The sequence below is a fragment of the Giraffa tippelskirchi genome, chromosome 6, assembly GCF_054371585.1.
Source record: "Giraffa tippelskirchi isolate mGirTip1 chromosome 6, T2T-mGirTip1v1.2.pri, whole genome shotgun sequence".
Taxonomy (NCBI): Eukaryota; Metazoa; Chordata; class Mammalia; order Artiodactyla; family Giraffidae; genus Giraffa; species Giraffa tippelskirchi.
Genome location: NC_137280.1, coordinates 92,688,646 through 92,707,625, shown reverse-complemented (window position 1 = coordinate 92,707,625; position 18,980 = coordinate 92,688,646). Strand labels below are relative to the sequence as shown.

The 18,980-nt window shown below is 51.0% G+C and overlaps 2 protein-coding genes across 23 annotated transcripts in view; one reads left to right on the top strand and one right to left on the bottom strand.

Moving 5' to 3' along the window:
• The first annotated feature begins 27 nt into the window (after positions 1–27).
• Positions 28–17,805, top strand: PEX11G (peroxisomal biogenesis factor 11 gamma). 14 transcript variants are annotated; one of them, XM_081498592.1, is made up of 9 exons: positions 28–182; positions 1,635–1,734; positions 1,828–1,936; positions 3,004–3,123; positions 7,604–7,702; positions 9,961–10,149; positions 12,682–12,860; positions 16,512–16,574; positions 17,205–17,805. In XM_081498592.1, the coding sequence occupies exons 6-9, from the start codon at positions 10,111–10,113 to the stop codon at positions 17,434–17,436; spliced, it is 513 nt and encodes a 170-aa protein (XP_081354718.1). In that variant the 5' UTR covers positions 28–182; positions 1,635–1,734; positions 1,828–1,936; positions 3,004–3,123; positions 7,604–7,702; positions 9,961–10,110; the 3' UTR covers positions 17,437–17,805. The 14 variants fall into 14 exon arrangements, with proteins under 14 accessions (XP_081354718.1, XP_081354713.1, XP_081354715.1 ...); XM_081498587.1 differs by lacking the exons at positions 28–182; positions 1,635–1,734; positions 1,828–1,936 and adding an exon at positions 12,517–12,571; XM_081498586.1 differs by lacking the exons at positions 28–182; positions 1,635–1,734; positions 1,828–1,936; positions 3,004–3,123 and adding exons at positions 7,117–7,299; positions 12,517–12,571.
• The window catches only part of ARHGEF18 (Rho/Rac guanine nucleotide exchange factor 18), a 103,228-nt gene continuing 97,921 nt past the window's right edge, over positions 13,674–18,980 (bottom strand). For 2 of the 9 annotated variants that reach the window (XM_081498534.1, XM_081498545.1), the window contains 3 exons: positions 17,667–17,739; positions 17,023–17,125; positions 13,674–13,983 (listed from right to left, as the gene is read on the bottom strand). In XM_081498534.1, the coding sequence (XP_081354660.1) occupies positions 13,831–13,983; positions 17,023–17,125; positions 17,667–17,739 (329 nt within the window). In that variant the 3' untranslated portion in view covers positions 13,674–13,830. Of the gene's footprint in view, positions 13,984–15,685; positions 17,126–17,666; positions 17,740–18,980 lie in introns of those variants that run through there. The other 7 variants (XM_081498535.1, XM_081498546.1, XM_081498542.1 and 4 more) reach the window with 5 other exon arrangements.

Below are 18,980 nucleotides of genomic sequence, written 5' to 3'. Positions count from 1 at the left end.
ACTCTGGGGGCAACCAGGAGGAAAATCAGGAGCAAGGACAGAGGATCCTGCCCCCTGAGAGCTCGAGGGAGCCTGGCCTGTGACTTGACTTCTCGAAGACTCCATTTTGTCATCTGGAAAATGGGGCTGGAGATGGCAGCCACTTCAGTGGGGGAGGATTTGATGCCAGAGGCCACCTGCATGTATTATCACCATTTTTCCTTCTCATCAGCTTTCTAACTCTTGTCTGCACAGGATGGGCCTAACTCTCTGAGTCACCATACCTCTTAATGCCACTCCAGGGCTCACAGACCTCCAGTGTAGCCTTAAAGATATCTGTGCTTCCCACCTTCAGCCCCAAGACCACCAGGAACACACAAGTATTTAAACACACGGGGCTTGTTACTTGCAGCAGTGGGTACAATGCATGTCATGGATCTGGGCTTTGTCTTCAGTGCTTCTAGGGAAGTTTCAATACATGAGACTTTGCTCTGTGTTGGATGCTTTTACTGGCTGGAAATTTGACTTTCTTTTTATTTATTTATTTACTGGCAGTGCAGCATGGCATTGGAGAAGGCAATGGCAACCCACTCCAGTACTCTTGCCTGGAAAATCCCATGGATGGAGGAGCCTGGTAGGCTGTAGTCCATGGGGTCTCGAAGAGTCAGACACGACTGAGCAACTGAGCGACTTCACTTTTCACTTTCATGCATTGGAGAAGGAAATGGAAACCTACTCCAGTGTTCTTGACTGGAGAATCCCAGGGACGGTGGAGCCTGGTGGGCTGCCGTCTATGGGGTCGCACAGAGTTGGACACAACTGAAGCGACTTAGCAGCAGCAGCAGCAGCAGCAGCATGGCATATGGGATCTTAGTTCCCAGTTTGTTGTTCAGTTGCTCAGTCGTATCTGACTCTTTGCAACTCCACGGACTGTAGCCCACCAGGCTCCTCTGTCCATGGGATTTCCCAAGCAAGAATACTGGGGTGGGTTGCCATTTCCTCCTTCAGTTTATCTTCCTGACTCAGGATCCAACCTGCATCTCCTGCATTGGCAGACGGATTCTTTACAGCTGAGCCACTGGGGAAGCCCGTGTTGAGGCAAAAACACATTTTCTCTGCCTGCCTGGAAAAGGAGGATGCAGGAGTGGATAGGTTCTGTACGCTGTCTTGAAGCAAGGAGGAGAAGTAACACTCTTATGGAGAAACTGAAAAATCTTGATCACAAAATCTAAGGAATGAAGCAACTTGAAAGCGGTGACTGGGGACTTCCCTGGTAGTACAGTGGTTAAGAGTCTGCCTTCCAAAGCAGGGGATGCAGTTTCGATCCCTGGTCAGGGAACTAAAATCCTACATTCTGCAAGGCAACTAAGCCTGTGTTCCACAATGAAAGATCCTGAATGCAGGATCTAAAACCCAAGGCAACCAAATAAATAATAAAATAGTTTTTTAAAGAAAAAAAGTGGCAATTGGCAAAGACTCAGAGTCATTCAGATTAGCCAGGACACATCTGGTTGCTGTAATGATTTGGACAGCGTTCATGTTTTGTCTGTGTTTAGACAGCATGATGGAGCGGGCTTGTTTTGTCTTGTCCCACCATGGTCACAGAGTGGCCTTGTCTGATGTAGGCATCCTGTGAAATTATCTGTGTCCAGCAGGAGAACACCAGTGCCCGACTGCGAGAGAGCTCCAGGCCAGCTCTTAGCAACCACAAGGCCAGCCGTGAATGCCAGGCCAGCTCCTGTTGCTTTCCCAAAGGTCAAGCTGAGCCCTAACCAGACGGTGATGGACACTGGGAGGGCTGGGCCCTACCTGCCACTCTCACTGCTGTCTCTTTGGTGCCTATAACAGGGCTCGGCAGGGGAAAAATAGGCATCAGAGAAACGTGATGTGCTGTTACGAGGACCATGTGGGACAGTACAGGCTCAGGAGAAGGGATCCGGCCACTCTGCAGCCCGAGGTCTCCTTCCCTCTGTTGGCCTTGGGCTTGGCTTCGATTTTTTCTGCAGTGTGTGTATGTGTTTAAATATTTATATATTTGCCTGCTCTGGGTCTTAGTTGTAGGATCTTTGATCTTCGCTGAGGCATGTGGGATTTTTTTTTTTCAGTTGCAGCATGTCGGAGGCTTCCCAGGTGGTGCTAGTGGTAAAGAACCCTCCTGCCAATGCAGGAGAAATAAGAGATGTGGGTTCGATCCCTGGGTCAGGAAGATCCCGTGGAGGAGGGCATGGCAACCCGCTCCAGTATTCTTGCCTGGAGAATCCCATGGACAGAGGAGCCTGGTGGGCTACAGTCCATGAAGTCTCAAAGAATTGAACATGACCAAGTGACTGAGCACGCACACACAGGTTAAGAAGCAACATAGGGACTTCTCTGTTGGTCTAGTGGCTAAAACTCTATGCTGTCAATGAAGGGGGCCCGGGTTCGATTCCTGGTCAGAGAACTAGATCCTACCTGCTGCAACTAAAAATCCCGCATCCCACAGTGAAAATTGAAGACCCCACGTGTCACAACTAATACCTGGCACAGCCATATTAAAGAAAGAAAAAGAAGTAACATATACAGTCATGTTAAGTAGTGTTACAAGCTAAAAAGAAAAATAAGGTAGCAAGAAATGTGGGCAGGAAGTGCCTAGAGGTATGTGTGTGTGGTCCCAGAGCAGGATGACATTTGAGTATATCTGAAAAGGAGGTGTGGGAGGGAGCCAGATGAGTATCTGGAAGGAGAGCCTTCCAGGCAGAGCCAACAGCACGTGCAAAGGTCCTGAGGCAGGTGTGGGCTGCGACTTCAAGGAACAGGAGAAAGGCAACATGGTTGGATATGAGTGAATCAGGCTGGATGAGTAATATGTGTCTAAATCAAGAGGAAATGTATTTTTTTTTCTTAAATAAAGGAGACCAGTTGGCATCATTAGTGATGCAAAACAAAACCACAGTGAGATACCACTTGAATCAGGAGATGTGCTCTTGGGTGTCTCCTTACTGGTAAGCCAGCTTATCTTTCCTTGACCCTTATTTATTATTTTAGCCTTGGGAAAAATAGGAGAGCAGATGCAATCTCGCAAAGGAGGAATGTATGTAGAGGAATTTCCTGAGTTGACTAAGAAGAGGACAAAGAAAGCTGATGAACTATGAGAAGAGAATGGAGGTGAGAGGATTAGGTGGTATAATGTATGTACATTAGTCTGAACGGATCCCAAGCTGGCATGACAATATTTTTGCACGCTGGGTTAAATAAAATGTATTATTAAAATGAACAGTCCAAGTGTTGGCAAGAATGTGGAGAAATTGGAACCCTTGTGCACTGTGGGTGGGAATGTAAAATGGTGCAACCATCGTGGAAAATGGTCTAGTGGTTCCTCATCAAGTCAAACATGGGGACTTCCCTGGTGGTCCAGTGGCTAAGACTCTGCATTCCCAATGCAGGGGGCCCAAGTTTGATCCTTTGTCAGGGAACTATATCTCACATGCTGCAACTAAGAGTTTTCGTCCCACAACTAAGATCTGGCACAGCCAAATAAACAAATATTTTTTTTTTTAAGTCAAACATAGTTGAATGGCCCAGCAATTCTACTCGTAGGTAGGAACTGAAAGCAGGGACTAGAACAAGTACACGTACACCATGTTCACAGCAGCACTGTTCACAAGAGCCAAAAGGTGGAAACGAGGCTTTCCTGGATGTCCAGTGGTTAGGAAACCACCTGCCAATGCAAAGGACACGAGTTCGATCCCTGGTCCAGGAAGATTCCGAAGGGCAACACGCTCAGGGGCAACGAAGCCCATGAGGCACAACTACTGAGTGGCGTGCTACAGTTATTAAAGCCCGCGCGCCCTAGAACCGGTGCTCTGAAACGAGAGAGAGCACTGCGGTGAGAAGCCCTCGTACTGCAACTAGAGAGTAGCCCCTGCTTTTCACAACTAGAGAAAGGCCTCGAGCAGCAAGAAAGACCCAGTGTAGCAAACAAACAAAAAGAGGTAGAAACAATCCAAGTGCCCATCAACCAATAAGCAGATAAAAATATGATGTAGCCAAAGCATGGAATATTATTCAGCCATGAAAGGAATTAAGTACTATTGAGACATGCACAATGTGGAGAACTTCAAAAACAGGGTCAGTGAATGAAGCCAGACACAAATGTTCCCATATTACATGATTCTATTTATAAGAAATGTCCAGAATAGGTAAATCAGTAGACACAGGCAGCAGGTGGTGGTTGCTAGAGGCTAGGGGGAGGAGGAATAGTGTGACTGCACGAAAGAGTGACAGGTTTTCTTTTGAGGGTGATGAAAACATTTGAAAACTATCAAGGTGGGATGTCTGTATGACACATGAGTGTACTAAATGCCACAGAATTGTACATCTTAAAATGGTAAACTTTTTGCTATGTGAGTGAGGGTGAAAGTCTCTCAGTCATGTCTGACTCTTTGCAACCCCACAGACTATACAGTCCATGGACTTCTCCAGGCCAGAATACTGGAGAGGGGAGCTGTTCCCTTCTCCAGGGGATCTTCCCAACCCAGATCGAACCCAGGTCTCCCGCATTGCAGGTGGATTCTTTACCAGCTGAGCCACAAGGGAAGCCCAAGAATACTGGAGTGGGTAGCTTAACCCTTCTCCAGCGGATCTTCCCAACCCAGAAATTGAACCCTGGTCTCCTGAATTGCAGGCAGATTCTTTACCAACTGAGCTCTCAGTTTTGTGAATTTCACCTCAATTAAAAAAGAAACAAAGGGGGCTTCAGTGGTGGTCCAGCGGTTAAGAATCTGCCTTGCAAAGCAAGGGATACAGGTTTGATCCCGGGCTCAGGAAGATCCACATGACAACGGAGCAACTAAGCCCCTGTGACACAACTACTGAGCCTGTGCCCTAGAGCCCGTGCTCGGCAACCTGAGAATTCACAGCAGTAAGAAGCCCTCCCACAGCAACCAAGAGTCATCCCCACTCTCCACAACTCGAGAAGGCCTGTGCAAAGCAAAAAAGACCTAGTGCAGCCAAAAAACAAAATAAATAAATCTTAAACAAATAAAGGAAACAGGCTATGTTACCTCTTTGAAAGAATGTCTTTGATTTTTTTCTCTTTCTTTTTTTATTTTTTAAATTATGAAAGTATGATAATACATTTACAGATTTGGAAAATATAGAACAAGGTTATTAATACCTACAGTTTCACTATATCTTACAATTATTTTTTAAAGTAGATAAATGCAGATTTTTAGTTGGAGTTCCAATATCAAACTCTCAAAAATCAATAGAATGAATATATACAGAAGTAGAAGGATATAGTGGGCTTTCCTTGTGGCTCAGCTGGTAAAGAATTTGCCTGCAATGCGGGAGACTTGGGTTCGATCCCTGGATTCGGAAGATCCCCTGGAGAAGGGAACAGCTACCCACTCCAGTATTCTGGCCTGGAGAATTCCATGGACTGTATAGTCCATGGGGTTTCAGAGAGAAGGATATAGTAGACCTGAAAAGGACTATGAACCAATTCAACATAATTAAGATTTATGCAATCTTCACACAACAGTAGGATACAAATTCTATTCAAGTTCCCATAGACTATAAACTAGGAGACCCTGGAACATATCCAGGGACATAAAACAAGGTGCAAAAAATTCATGATCTAAAGGTACTGAAATTATACAGAATCTGTTCTCTTATCACTGTGGAATTATGTGAGAAATCAATATCAAAAGATATTTGACAATAAATCACATATTTTCAACTGCAATGTGACATTGACTAAGAGAGACCTTTGACTTAGCCGTTGAAAGCCTCAGTAAAATTAGAAGACTGAAAAAACCCAGGGTGATTGCAGAGAAGAAAGCATTTAAGTGAGAAATTAATATCAAAGTGAGAAATTAATATCAAAGATACTTTAGAAACTCCATGTATTTGGACATTAAATGTCCACTTTTAAATGGTGGGTGAATCTAAGAAGCCATAACAAGGAAAATTAGAAAATATTTGTGATGGAATAAAAATGAAAAGAGAATTTACCAGAATTTGTTGCATGCAGCTGAAGCTGCCTCAATGCAACTAACTACAATGTGGAACCTTGAATAAGGTATGAAAACATATGCACACTAACACAAAATTTTGTGAAATTTGAACAAAATCTGTGTATTAGTTAATAACAGTGTATCACATGTTAATTGCCTGTGCTTTGATTTTTTACAACATAGTATTTCTTTATATTCTCAGAATTGGGCTAGAAGTTTCAAGCCTCTTTCAAAAAATTTTTTAAAATCACTAAGATAATAAAGTTTCTAGACTTTTAGCAGTAATAGTTGATGCCAAAATACATGGAACTATATCAAAGTTTTGAGTGAATATAAAATAGAAATCTAGCATTCTATTCATACTAAGTCAAACAAAAATCAGTGTCTTTGATTTTTTGACCAACTAGTCCATGCAGATGGCACAAAATTCAAAGACTACAAAACAGTACAAAGGTGAACATTTAATCTCTTCCCAGTGATGACTAATGGCTGGCCATCTGGCTCCACAAGGATTGAGTCATTGGCCACTGCAGTCACTGACCTTTAACACCCCCTGAAAAGAGTTCCAGTTGGAGGATCAGAAGCTGCTCTCTGCTCTGGGAAAACTGACAGGACAGGCCTTCAGATAGTGAAGATGTTTTCAGGAAAAAATTTTTATGGGTCTGGATTCTTGTCCATCTTCCCACACTTAGAAAAGCACTAAAATCATTAACTTTCCACTGGGATGCGTGATTACACATAACCTTCTCCAAAATCACACACATGCTGACCTTCGGCTCAACTCTTCCTGAGACCCCTTGGGTTACAGCCCTCAGTAAACCCCCCAATAAAACTGAAAAACTCACAGCTCTCATGGTGTGCGTTTTTATTTCAGTCAACATCAGCCACCCAGTTATCCGCTGGGGATATTCCAGTTATCAGATTCTTGTCTATTCTTCTAGACCGGTTCCATGCATTTCCTTTTTTTTTTTTTTTTAAAGGGGACTAGCTTATTTATCGGAGAAGGCAATGGCACTCCACTCCAGTACTCTTGCCTGGAAAATCCCATGGATCGTGGAGCCTGGTAGGCTACAGTCCATGGGGTCGCTGAGAGTCGGACACGGCTGAGCAACTTCACTTTCACTTTTCACTTTCACGCACTGGAGAAGGAAATGGCAACCCACTCCAGTGTTCTTGCCTGGAGAATCCCAGGGACGGAGGAGCCTGGTGGGCTTCCGTCTATGGGGTCGCACAGAGTCGGCCACGACTAACGCGACTTAGCAGCAGCAGCAGCAGCTTATTTATGCACGCATGCAGGAACTTGGGCTTCCCAGGTGGCTCAGTGGTAAAGAATCCGCCTCCCAATGCAAGAGATGCAGGAGATGCGGGTTTGTCTCCCGGGTTGGGAAGATCCCCTGGAGGAGGGCATGGCAACCCACTCCAGTATTCTTGCCCGGAAAATCCCACGGAGAGAGGGGCCTGGTGGCCTAGGGTCCATGGGGTCCGCAAAGAGTCGGACGACTGAGCACGCAGGCACGCGGAAACACGGATGGAACCCGCACCCCCTGTAGTGCAAGCAGAGCGTCCCAACCATTAGGCTACCAGGGAATTCCCCAAAGTTTCCCTGACTTTTTTAAATTGCCTTACAGGACATAACAGCAAACCATGCTCTCTAAGGACAAGCCGACAACGCAGAAAGAGTAAAGCAGAAAAATTAGAAAACTTTCTTCTTGGACCACAGCAAACAGGTTGGTGCTTTTGCTTGGAATCTTTATGTGGTTGCGTGTGTGTAACTGGTTAACTTTGAAAACATGGGTAGCGAGCTCAGACCGTCCACCTAGGTGCACAGGGCCGGAAGAAACCACAAGTGGAGATCCCAAAGTTGCAAACTACATTGCTCCCAGAAGCAGACAAAGCGCAGTCCCGAACAAAGGGTCGCGCCGGCGCCTGCGCAGAAAGCTCCCAGGAACTCACCCCCTTGCACCGGTCCCGCCCCCTGGCGCGGCGAACTGACATCACTGCGGAGTCGCCATGGTGGCCCTGAGCGATCTGGCGTCGGCGCTGGAGTCCTATAGGGGTCGCGATCGCCTGGTGAGGCTGGGGTGGAGCGAGGCCAGAGATCTTGGAGTCGGGCCAAAACCCAGAGACCGGGACATTGAGGCCCGAGAGGGAGTGGGGTCACTCAGGATCCCCCCAGGGCAGATGCTTCTATCCCCTAGCGGTGGACATGTAGGTTCTTCTCGTTACCCCAAACGACTGGACATTTACAGTACCAGCCAGATCCTCACGTTTGTACATTTGAATCCAGCCGGACCACTGAAGTTGGTCCCAAACAATGTCGTATGAGGATTTGGGATGTGGCAGGGCTCCCCTTAAGGCTGGGCATTTGGGTTCTGACTAAATCCCCTGAAGTTGAGTACTTAGGTTGCTCTGGCCAATTCGGCCTGGCCAGACATTCCCATGCCTAACAAACCCATGTTTGGACATTTAGGATCAGACTAAGCCACTGTATTTAGTCCCTCGGTTGTCAAAATCTAATATGGGGATATAAGATTTTGCACTGCTTTCCCTGTGACTGGATGCTTAGGTTCTGACCTTCCACTCAACTCAGGTTGGGCATTTAGATTGTTCCTTCCAGGCCGCTGAGGTCGGACTCTGAGCTTGTCCCAATCAATCTCTTACAGGTAGGCATTCCAGTTGTACCAGGGAATGTACCAGTGGCTGGGCATTTAGGTTCTAGGCAAATCTTCTCTGATTGAGTATTCAGGTTCTAAATCCCCTGGAGAAGGAAATGGCACCCCACTCCAGTATTGTTGCCTGGGAAATCCCATGGACAGAGGAGTCTGGTGGGCTACAGCCCATGGGTTTGGAAGAGTCAGAGACGACTTAGCGACTAAACAACAACAAAGCCGGACTTTTAAAATGCAGCGTTTTTGCCATTACAAAGGTGCTGAAAAGGAATTACAAGGAAAAATAATATATAAAACAACAGGAAAAAGCAACTTCTGAAAAGCAGATGAAATAAAGATGTAAGGGTGGGGAAGCAGACCTTGTTCACCATGCTCCAGATCACCCGCTGATTCCCGAATCACCACTGGGTTCCTTCTCACTAAAGTAATGCAAACAAATTATCCTTTTGTTCACTGGGTTGAGGCCTGCTCACCTTTCTAAGTCACAGCCCAGCCACGGACTTTGGTCCAGCCAGGTAGATGCAAATAAGGTAGATGCAAATAGTCTTCCTGCCTGCTGGGAAAAGAGGAGGATCCAGGAGGTAAGAAATTGGGGTTTCTTTTTCTCATCCCCATCATGTGTCTCCAAAGACTGTGCCATTCAGTGACACGAGCCAGTGTGCCCTTAGTCTCCACAGTGCCTTTTCTTTTAAAAGTTCATTTTTATTGGAGTATATAGTTGCTTTACAATGTTGTGTTAGTTTCTACCATACAGCAGAATGAATCAGCCATCCATATACATATATCTCCTCCATCCCAGACTTCCTTCTCATTCAGGTCACCACAGAGAACTGACTAGAGTTCCCTGAGCTATGCAGTGGGTTCTCATTAGTTATCAGTTTTGGGCTTCCCTAGTGGCTCAGATGGTAAAGAATCTGTCTGTAATGTGGGAGATCGAGATTCAATCCCTAGGTTGGGAAGATCCTGTGGAGAAGGGAATGGCATCCCACTCCAGTATTCTTGCCTGGAGAATCCTCATGGACAGAGGAGCCTGGCAGGCTGCAGTCCATGGGGTCTCAAAGAGTCGGACATGACTGAGCGACTAACACACCCAGTTATCTGTTTTACACATAGTTATCGATAGCGTATACCTGTCAATCCCAATCTCACAAAGCCTTTTGCACAATGATATTGTATGTCTCCATGTATCCCACCTACGAGTATCTTTCAACTTTCTGTTGGAAGTTTGATTGAGAGTCCTGTTTGATTCCCCGAGGCCCGCGGCCAGGTCAGGGGTGATCGGCTCAGTCCTACTGACTGCTTCTGGTTTCCCACAGATCCGAACGCTGGGTTACTGCTGCCAGCTGGTGGGCGGGGTCCTGGTGGAACAATGTCCTGCCAGGTCAGAAGTGGGGACGCGCCTGTTGGCACTGTCCTCCCAGCTCAGCCACTGTAGGATCGTCCTGCGACTCTTTGATGACGTGGCCATGTTTGTCTACACTAAGCAGTACGGCCTGGGGGCAGAGGTAACGGGGGTGCGTGGGGCTCCAGGGAGGGGGTGCGGACCCTGGGAAGTTGGCATCTTATGGACTGCCCTTTACAAAGGCAACAGTATGGGCAGTTTATTGTTTTTTCAATTTTACTTTTTTTTTTGAGACAATCAGACGTTCTTGTTTCAATTTCAGTTAAACAAACTAGCTCGTTCCCAAAGACTATAATTAAAAAGTCTTCTTCCTGACCCTTCGGTCACCAGTTTTCCTCCTCAGAGGCAGCCACTGCTGTCAGCTTCTTGTGTTTCCTTCATGAGATTTCCTGCACCTGTGCTTTGCTTACATCAATAGTTACATGACATTTACATTCTTCTGCCACTTGCTTTTTTCATGGAATGGTGCAACTTGGAGGTCATTCCATATCAGTCCAAAATAAGCTCCTTCTGGGAATTCCCTGGTGATCCAGCAGTTAGGACTCAGCACTTTCACTGCCACAGAAGAGTGTGCCCTCAGTCATGTCTGACTGCGACCCCATGGACTGTAGCCCTCCAGGCTTCTCTGTCCGTGGGATTCTCCAGGCAAGAGTACTGGAGTGGGTTGCCATTTTCTCCTACAGGGGATCTTCCCAGCCCAGGGATCTTTTGCATCTCCTGCATTGGCAGGCAGATTCTTTACCACTGTGCCACCTGGGAAGCCCCTTCAGTGCAGAGGGCCTGAGTATAATCCCTGTTTGGGGAACTAACATCCCCTGAAGCCATGTGCCTCTTCCAAAAAACAAAAACCAAAAGAAGCTCCTTCCTTCTTTAGGGCCTCAGGGTACACATGTATAGCCGGATGGTGACTTGCTGAACTGGTCCCCTGTTGGACACATAGATTATTTATAATATCTTGCAGTTACAACAGAACCTCATCATGTCACCAGTGGGTCTAGAGTGATGCTCCTCACCTAGGGAGGGGGCGGCAGGGAATGTGATCTTGCTGTCCCAGGGGATGGGCTGAGAAGCTGCCCTGGGCCAGCCTGGCTGAGTTACGCCCCCTTCCTGGGCTGCCCTGCCCTTCCCCTGACCCTCCCGTGGTCTCCTCCCATACTCACTTGCTCAGATGCCCCCCCATCCCGCCCCAGTGCCCATGGCCTGATTATCCCCAATCTCAAGGGTTTGCCTGGGCCTTCCTCCCGTGTTGACACCCATCTCTCCAGCCTCCTCTTTGATGAGGGCATGTTCCCTACACTGTCCCCCCCAACCATCTCCTCTGTGAAGACTCCCCTGAGTCCCTACATGAGGGGGGTGCTCTCTGCATCTCATATATCCCTTATCCAGAACAAGAACCTCTTTGGTTGAGTGCCCTCTGCTCCTGCCTCTTCCCCAGCATAGGGCCCCAGGTCTTGCAGCTTCTCAGAAAACACCAGTGGAGTGAGTCCCATCCTCACGGAGGGATGAAGTGTGCCGGGACACCCCAGAAGGTCCCAGATGGGATGGGGGAGCTGGAGTGGGGTTCAGCACCCAGAGGGAGGCAGGACCACAGCCGGCTACCAGGAAGGAGAGGGCTAGACAGGGAAGACAGAGAGGAGGGGAAGGGCACGGCAGGCAGCGAGGATGACACGGTTACAGGCAGGGAAGTGAAGGACTCGGCCTGGAACTGGGCCAACTTGGAGGCCTGGAGGGAGCCTGGCCCTGAGGGCTGGGCCCAGGGAAGAGGCTCCTACAGCCTCAACCGGCCTTGCCTTGCTAGGTGCTCACCCCTGTCTGATCTGGGGGAGGTGACCCAAGCCTTGCAGTGAGCGTTGTGCCTGCTTCAAGCTGGCACCGGGCATGTGGCAACCCAGCAGGCCAGCCAGCTGCTCTGCCTGGTCAGGGTTCTCTGCGGGGCTCCCTCCCCTGCCCCATCTCAGGGTCCTGAGCCTGAGACCCATGCACAGGAACTAGTAATGCCCTGATGCAGGGCATCCCAAGTTGTCCTCCACAGGAATCATCCAGGAACTTAAAAAAAAAAAATTCCTAGTGCTAGGGCCCACCTCAGCCTTGGTGAGGCAGAACCCCTGGGGCTGGGGGCTGAGTAGGGGTTTTTGAAGCTCCCCAGGCATCCCCTGGGGCGTCCCAGGTGGTATAGTGGTAAAGAATCTGCCTGCCAATGCAGGAGACTCAGGAGACATCCGTTTGATCCCTGGGTCAGGAGGGGCCCCTTGAGAAGGAAATGGCAACCCACTGCAGTATTCTTGCCCAGGAAATCCCATAGACTGAGGAGCCTGGTGGGCTACAGTCCATGGGGTCGCAAAGAGGACATGACTGAAGCAACTTAGCACACACTTGCAAGGATCCCACAGCGCAGTGGAGTTGAGACCAGCCGCTCTACTGGGCAGAGGTGACCACACTGCTGAGAAATCCGGCCTTTCTTCTCCCACAGTGCCAGCCATGAGCCAACCTGCCTGGCCTGGACCTTGCCCTGTGACTGCCCCCTGGTATGGCCCGAGCCCCTGAAATGCAGTGGGTGGGTCCCACCGGGTGGGTCCCACCCACCCCCCCACCTCCCCACCCCAGGCCCAACCCCCACTCTCTTCCATTCCTGCAGGAGGAGGATATGTTTGTCCGCTGTGTGTCCATCCTGGGCAACCTGGCCGACCAGCTCTACTACCCCTGTGAGCATGTCGCCTGGGCCGCTGACGCCAAGATCCTCCACGTGGACTCTGCCCGGTGGTGGACGCTGAGCACCACCCTCTGGGGCCTCTCCCTGCTCCTGGGGGTTGCTAGGTAAGCAGCGTTGCTGCCCATCAGGAGACTGGAAGGGAGCAGGTGGGCAGGTGGGCTGGAGAGGCGGGTGTGGGACTGTCTTTGCCTCTCCTGCTTTTCCTCCTCTTGTCGTCCCTCATTGTATCCATCCCCTGCTGGTGCTGAAATGGATTCCCACGAACTTGGCAGCTTTCAGTTCAGTTCATTCACTCAGTCGTGTCCGACTCTGGCAGCTTTAAGCAACACAAATCGATCATCTTAACAGTTTCGGAGGTTAGAAGTCCAAAATGGCTCTCAGTGGGCTAACAACCAAGCGTGGGCAGGCCCGTGTTCATCCTGGAGGCTCCGAGGGAGTCTGTTCTCGGCCTTTCCAGCTTCTAGTGTACGTGTGTGCGTGCTAAGTCGCTTCAGTTGTGTCCAACTCTGTGCAACCCTATGGACTGTAGCCCGCCAGGCTCCTCTGTCCATGGCATTCTCCGGGCAAGAATACTGGAGTGGGTTGCCGTGCCCTCCTTCCTCCAGGGGATCTTCCCGACCCAGGGATCGAACCCGCATCTCTTACATCTGCACTGGCAGGCAGGTTCTTTTACCACTAGTACTACCTGGGAAGCCTTCCAGCTGCTAGAGTCTCCTGCATTCCTCAGCTTGCAGCCCCTCCCTCCATCTTTGAAGCGTGTTCGTCACTCCAGCCTCTGCATCTCTTGTCACAACTCCTTCTCTGACTCTGAGCCTCCTCCTCCATCCTTTGAGGACCCCTGAGATGACAACCCCCCACCCCCACCCCAGATCATCTCTGAAGTCCACACCCTTAACTCAATTCCATCTGTAAATTCCTTTTTGAAAAAATTTATTCATCTATTTTTGGCTGTGCTGGGTCTTTGTTGCTGTGCTCAGGCTTTCTCTAGTTGTGGCGAGCGGAGGCTCCTCTTTGTTGTGTGTGCAGGCTTCTCTTCTGAGGTGTGGTGGCTTCTCTTGTTGCAGAGCCTGGGCTCTAGGTATGAGGGCTTGAGTAGTGGCGGCCGGGCTTAGTTGCTCCGAGGCATGTGGGATCTTCCCAGACCAGGGATTGAACCTGTGTCTCATGCATTGCCAGGTGGACTCTTATCCACTGCACCACCAGGGAAGGCCTGCAAAGTCGTTTTTGCTGTGGAAGGGAACACACTCCCATCATAAGCCTGGGGATTAGGATGTGGGAATCTCTGGGGGCGGGGTGGGGAGCACGTGACTGTGCCTACCAGACCCAGGAAGAAGAAAATAACTCGGGGGGCCTGGACAGAAGTGGCTGCCTTTCCCCGGGTCCCCGCGTCCTGCTTGCATTGTCATCAGCAAACATCCTCAGATGAAGCAGCCAGGAGTTTCCAGACTGGCTCCATGCTTCCACAAACCATAAAGTCTCTAAAACTTTAATGGTTTCTTCCCCTCTGCCAATTTGCTGAGTGGGTTTGTTCAGAGCTCCCTGGCCCGGAAAGCATGGGTGAAGCAGGACCTCCAATATCCCTGTTTCCTGGGTGCAAAGGTCTCTTAGATCCCTGAAGGGAGGTGGGGCAGCCCCTGACCTCGAGGTTGGGGGGCCTATGCCCTCATCTGCCATCCCTTGTCCCTGGGCATACACTGACATCCAGTAGTCCTTGTCTCCCCCTCACCCTAGTTGTATGTTTACCGTAGGCGGCCTGGAAAATGAGCAGACCCCAAAGTGGAAGATTCAAGTCACCCACTATCCAACCCAGAGATCCTCTCTCTTTATACTTTGGTGATTTTTCCCAGTCTTTGATTTAAAAAACAAAACTTTTTTTTTTTTGAGTTTAGTTGCTTTAAAATGTTGTGTTAGTGTCTGCTGTATCACAAAGTCAATCAGCTGTATATATACATGCACTCCCTCTGTTTTGGATTTCCTTCCCATTTAGGCCACCACAGAGCACTGAGTTCCTTACCTATACACTAGGTTCTCATTAGTTATCTACTTTACACATAGTAGTGGGCTTCCCAGGTGGCTCAGTGGTAAAGAATCCACCTGCCAAGGAGGAGATGCGGGTTTGATCCCTGGTTCGGGAAGATCCCCTGGAGGAGAGAATGGTTACCCACTCCAGTATTCTTGCCTGGAGAATTCCATGGACAGAGGAGCCTGGCGGGCTACAGTCCATAGGGTCAAAAAGAGTCGGACACGACTGAGCGACTAAACAGCAGCAGCAGCAGTGTACCTATGTCGGTCCCAACAGCCTTTGTTTCAGACACCGTGCTGACACATTTTCACTTGTTTCTGCTCTCCTGGTTCAGGGACACGGCTCCGTTTTGACGTCAGCTCCCCTCACAGTCTCAACGGCTGTGATGGAGCTGGCCCTATCTTTCTATCAGCATTGCCCTCACTGCCCCTACCTGTGTGCTCAGGGTGCCCAGGCTGGGCTCCGGGTGCTCTGAGGCCACAGCCTCTCCTTCTGAGGCTACCCCGTGACCTGAGGCCCCAAGAGACTTCCTGTTCTTGCTTTCAGGGTTGCCTTGTTTCCCTTAAACTTTTTTTTTTTTTTAAATAGACTATTTTTTAGAGCAGTTTTAGGTTCACAGCAAAACTGAACCGGAAGCAGAGTTTTTCCATGTACCCCCTACACACACACACACTTCCCCACTATCCACACGGCACCAGAGCCCGACCTTTGTTAGTCAATGAACCGACGTGGACGTGGCATAATCACCCCACATCCATGGTTTACATCAGGGTTCACGCTCTGTGTTGCGCTTTGAGTTTGGACAAACGTAAAATAACATGTATCTACCACTGAAGTATTTTTCACTGCCCTAAAAATCCTATTTTTAGGGTGAATATTGCTCTGCCTGTTCTTCCATTCATCTTATTTTGTATTAAACACCTTTTACGGTGCTTTTTATTTATTTAAAATTTCATTTATTTATGGCTGCACTAGGTCTTCATTGCTTTGTGGGGGCTACTCTCTAATTGCAGTGGCCGGGCCTCTCACTCCCGCGGCTTCTCTTGTGGAGAAAGGGTTTTAGGTGCTATAAAGGCTTCAGTAGTTGTAGCATGTGGGCTCAGTAGTTGGCTCACGGGCTGGGCTGCCCCTCAGCATGTGGAATCTTCCCGGAACAGGGATTGAACCCGAGTCCCCTGCATTGGCAGGCAGAGTCTTAACCACTGGACCACCAGAGAAGTCCTCCATTCATTTTAGAGCAGCTAGTTTTCCCGTTGTTTCTCTGCATTTGGTGTGAGCAAGGGTATGGGGGCTGGGGAGCATTTGGTATGTGCTCATCATGACTCAATGGACACAAGTTTGAGCAAACTCCAGGAGCTGTTGAAGGACAGAAAAGCCTGGTGTGCTGCAGTCCACGGGGTCACAAAGAGTCGGACACGACTGAGCGACTGAACAACATCATGACCAGGGGTCCTTAAGACCCTGGGGTGCCGGAAAGTCACCTGCCCAGGCTGCAGGGAGCAAAGGCTGGAGGGAGCACTGGAGGACACCCACCTGGTGGCTGCTTCTCCGGCCTGCAGATCCAGCCCTGGGGATCCAGAAGGTTGTCTAGACTCCCTTCAGACAGGCCCAGCCAGTGTCCAGGGTGTGTGTGTGTGGGGGGGGAGTGGACAGGCTTTGTACCCATCTGGACCCCATTTACCTGGTGACCCCCCACCCAGCTGCTCCCACCCCATCCTGTGTGGTGTTGCAGGTCTCTGTGGATGGTCCTGAAGCTGAGACAGAGGCTGAGGAACCCCCCGGAAGCCTTCACCAGGTACGTTGTCCAGGGTTCCCCTAGAAGACTTCTTCCGGCAAGCCAGGGGCCCCAGAAGGTCTGCCCAGTCAAGGAGGTGCTCAGAGTCACCGCCCTTCCCCATGCATGCAGGCTCTGCTGGGTGGGGGTGGGGGGCAGATGTGTGCTAGGTACCAGGGCATCGCTGCGGCCCCCGGGGGGATGGGAGCCCTTTTACAGATGGGGAAACTGAGGCTAGCTGGGGGCCCCTAGGCAGGAAGTGGCAGACCTGGGACTCCAGGGCTGAGCCTTCACGGCTGGGCCCGGGTGTGGGAGGATGATCCGAGGTGGAGTCAGTGTCCTGAGGACCAAGGTCAGTCACTGTCTCATCCTGGGAAAGAGTGCAGGGTAGAGCAGGTGCCCAGCACAGGCCCGGAAGCTGCTCACCCCTCCCCTCCCCTCCCCTTCCCTCCTCCCCCTGCCCGTGGACCTGAGACTCTGGTTCCCACCATGGGCTCCCTCTGGTGGGTGTGACGGACACAGCCTGCCGGTCCTCCGGTCCTCCGCCTTCCCCAGCACTCCTTGCCCTGTCCCTGCAGGGAGTGGGGGATAGGGGCTGGCGGGGGGGGGTCCTTCCCTGAGTGCCCCCTCCCCCGCCCTTTGTTCCCACAGCCGGCTGTCCCGGGGCAAGCGGAGGACCGTGGAGACCCAGATCTGCTCAGAGGTACTGACCCTCCTGAGCAACCTGGCGGACTTGGCCAACGCAGTGCACTGGCTGCCCCCAGGGGTCCTGTGGGCCGGCCGCTTCCCCCAGTGGCTGGTGGGCCTCCTGGGCACCCTCTCCTCGCTCCTCAGCATGTATCAGGCAGTCCAGGCAGGCAACCAGGCCAACGCCACCCCCTGACGGATAGGGGAGCCAGAACCCCAACAGGGGCCCTTCCCATGGAGCGTGATTGCTCAGGAGGGGGGGTCTCTAATCCAGCAGATCACGGCCAGATGCCAGGAGGGAGGTGTGGCTAGAGGACACACCGGAGCAGTCTGGGGTACCAGCCCCCAGAGGGGTGGGCTTGGGGGGCTGAGGTCCCCCAGGTGCTGCCTCAATGGGGGCAGAGCGGGAAGACCCCAAAGACTCACTTGCAGAGGAACCGGCCCTCGGCGGGCCAGAGTCCCGTGTGCAGTAAAGGCGAGCAGGGCAGCCAGGCTGGGCCTGAGGAATGTGAAGTGAGGATCAATTAAATGAGGTGGTGATGGTGCCAGGCCAGGTGTGAGCTGATTCCTAAGCCCCAGTCTCTGTCTGTTCATTCTCATGCCCTCTGTCTCCAGTGCTCGGGGGCGCCCCCTGGGCCTTGTTTCTGGGAGGGCACACAGGTTCCCCCACCCCTCCAACTCCCCGGAGCCAGGGTTCAGCCTCCTGTGGGCTGGAGTGGCAGCTGGAAGCACCACCTCTCGGCCCACCTTCCCCACCCCCACCCCCACCCCCGATGCTGCAAATGCAGCCTGTTGACCCCAAGAGGCTCAGCCACAGAGGGTGGTCCTTCCTCCCCAACCTGTGGGCTTGGGCACCCTTGGTTGGCTGTGGATGCTGCCTCCTCTGCCAGGCCCTGCCCGGGTCTTAAGCTCCCAGGCATCGCGGGGTGCCTGTCGTGGCTGAAGCATCTCACAGCCACGGCGTGGACTCAGGTCTGCCGTGGTCCATTCAAGGCTGGTCTGAGCATTTCAAGGACTCTGAGCATCATCACTGGAGATGCCTGAGGCTCCCAGCTTGTGAAAGCACAGTGGGCGAGAAGGGACCAGTTTGTTTCCAGTCTGGGGTTTGAGAGGCCATGTGCGTGTGTGGCCTCAGGTGATGTTGGTAGGTGATGGGCCTGCCCCTCACTCACTGGCCCCTGGAAGAGCAATGAATGGTCATGTTTACAGGCCCTGAAGCCTGTGGTTTCAACCATGTTTTGTTCTTTTACAAAGAAGGTACGTGGTAGGGAACAGCTGGGGTGTGGGGCTGCTCAGGGTCTCACAGGACACAAGGACCCCATCTGGCCTCCAGCTGAGCCCCTGCCCCGTCCATCTGGGGGGCTCCCTCTGGGTTAGGAGGCTGGGCCAGGTCAGTCTTCCCCTTCCCTCTTGCTCTGCCTTGCAGGCACCCAGGGGACCTGTGAGATTAGGGTGGGGGTCAGAGTAGCACCTGCTTGTCTGAAGTTAACACCTGCAAGACAGCATGCTTGCCAGGGAACCACGTGAACACCTGCGTGTGTGATACGGCAGGTCACAGGTACCCCAGGGGCTGGCATCCCTGAGGGCCTGGGCAGCAGGGCTGGGATACAGCTGCTGGCACTGCCAGTTGTGTGGCTCCGCCTCCTGCCCGGTGCCATTCCCTGAGCTGGCAGCTCAGTTATAGGTTGGGGTGAAGCAAGATGATGATTCCAGGGGACCAAGCCCCAGGGGACCTACAGC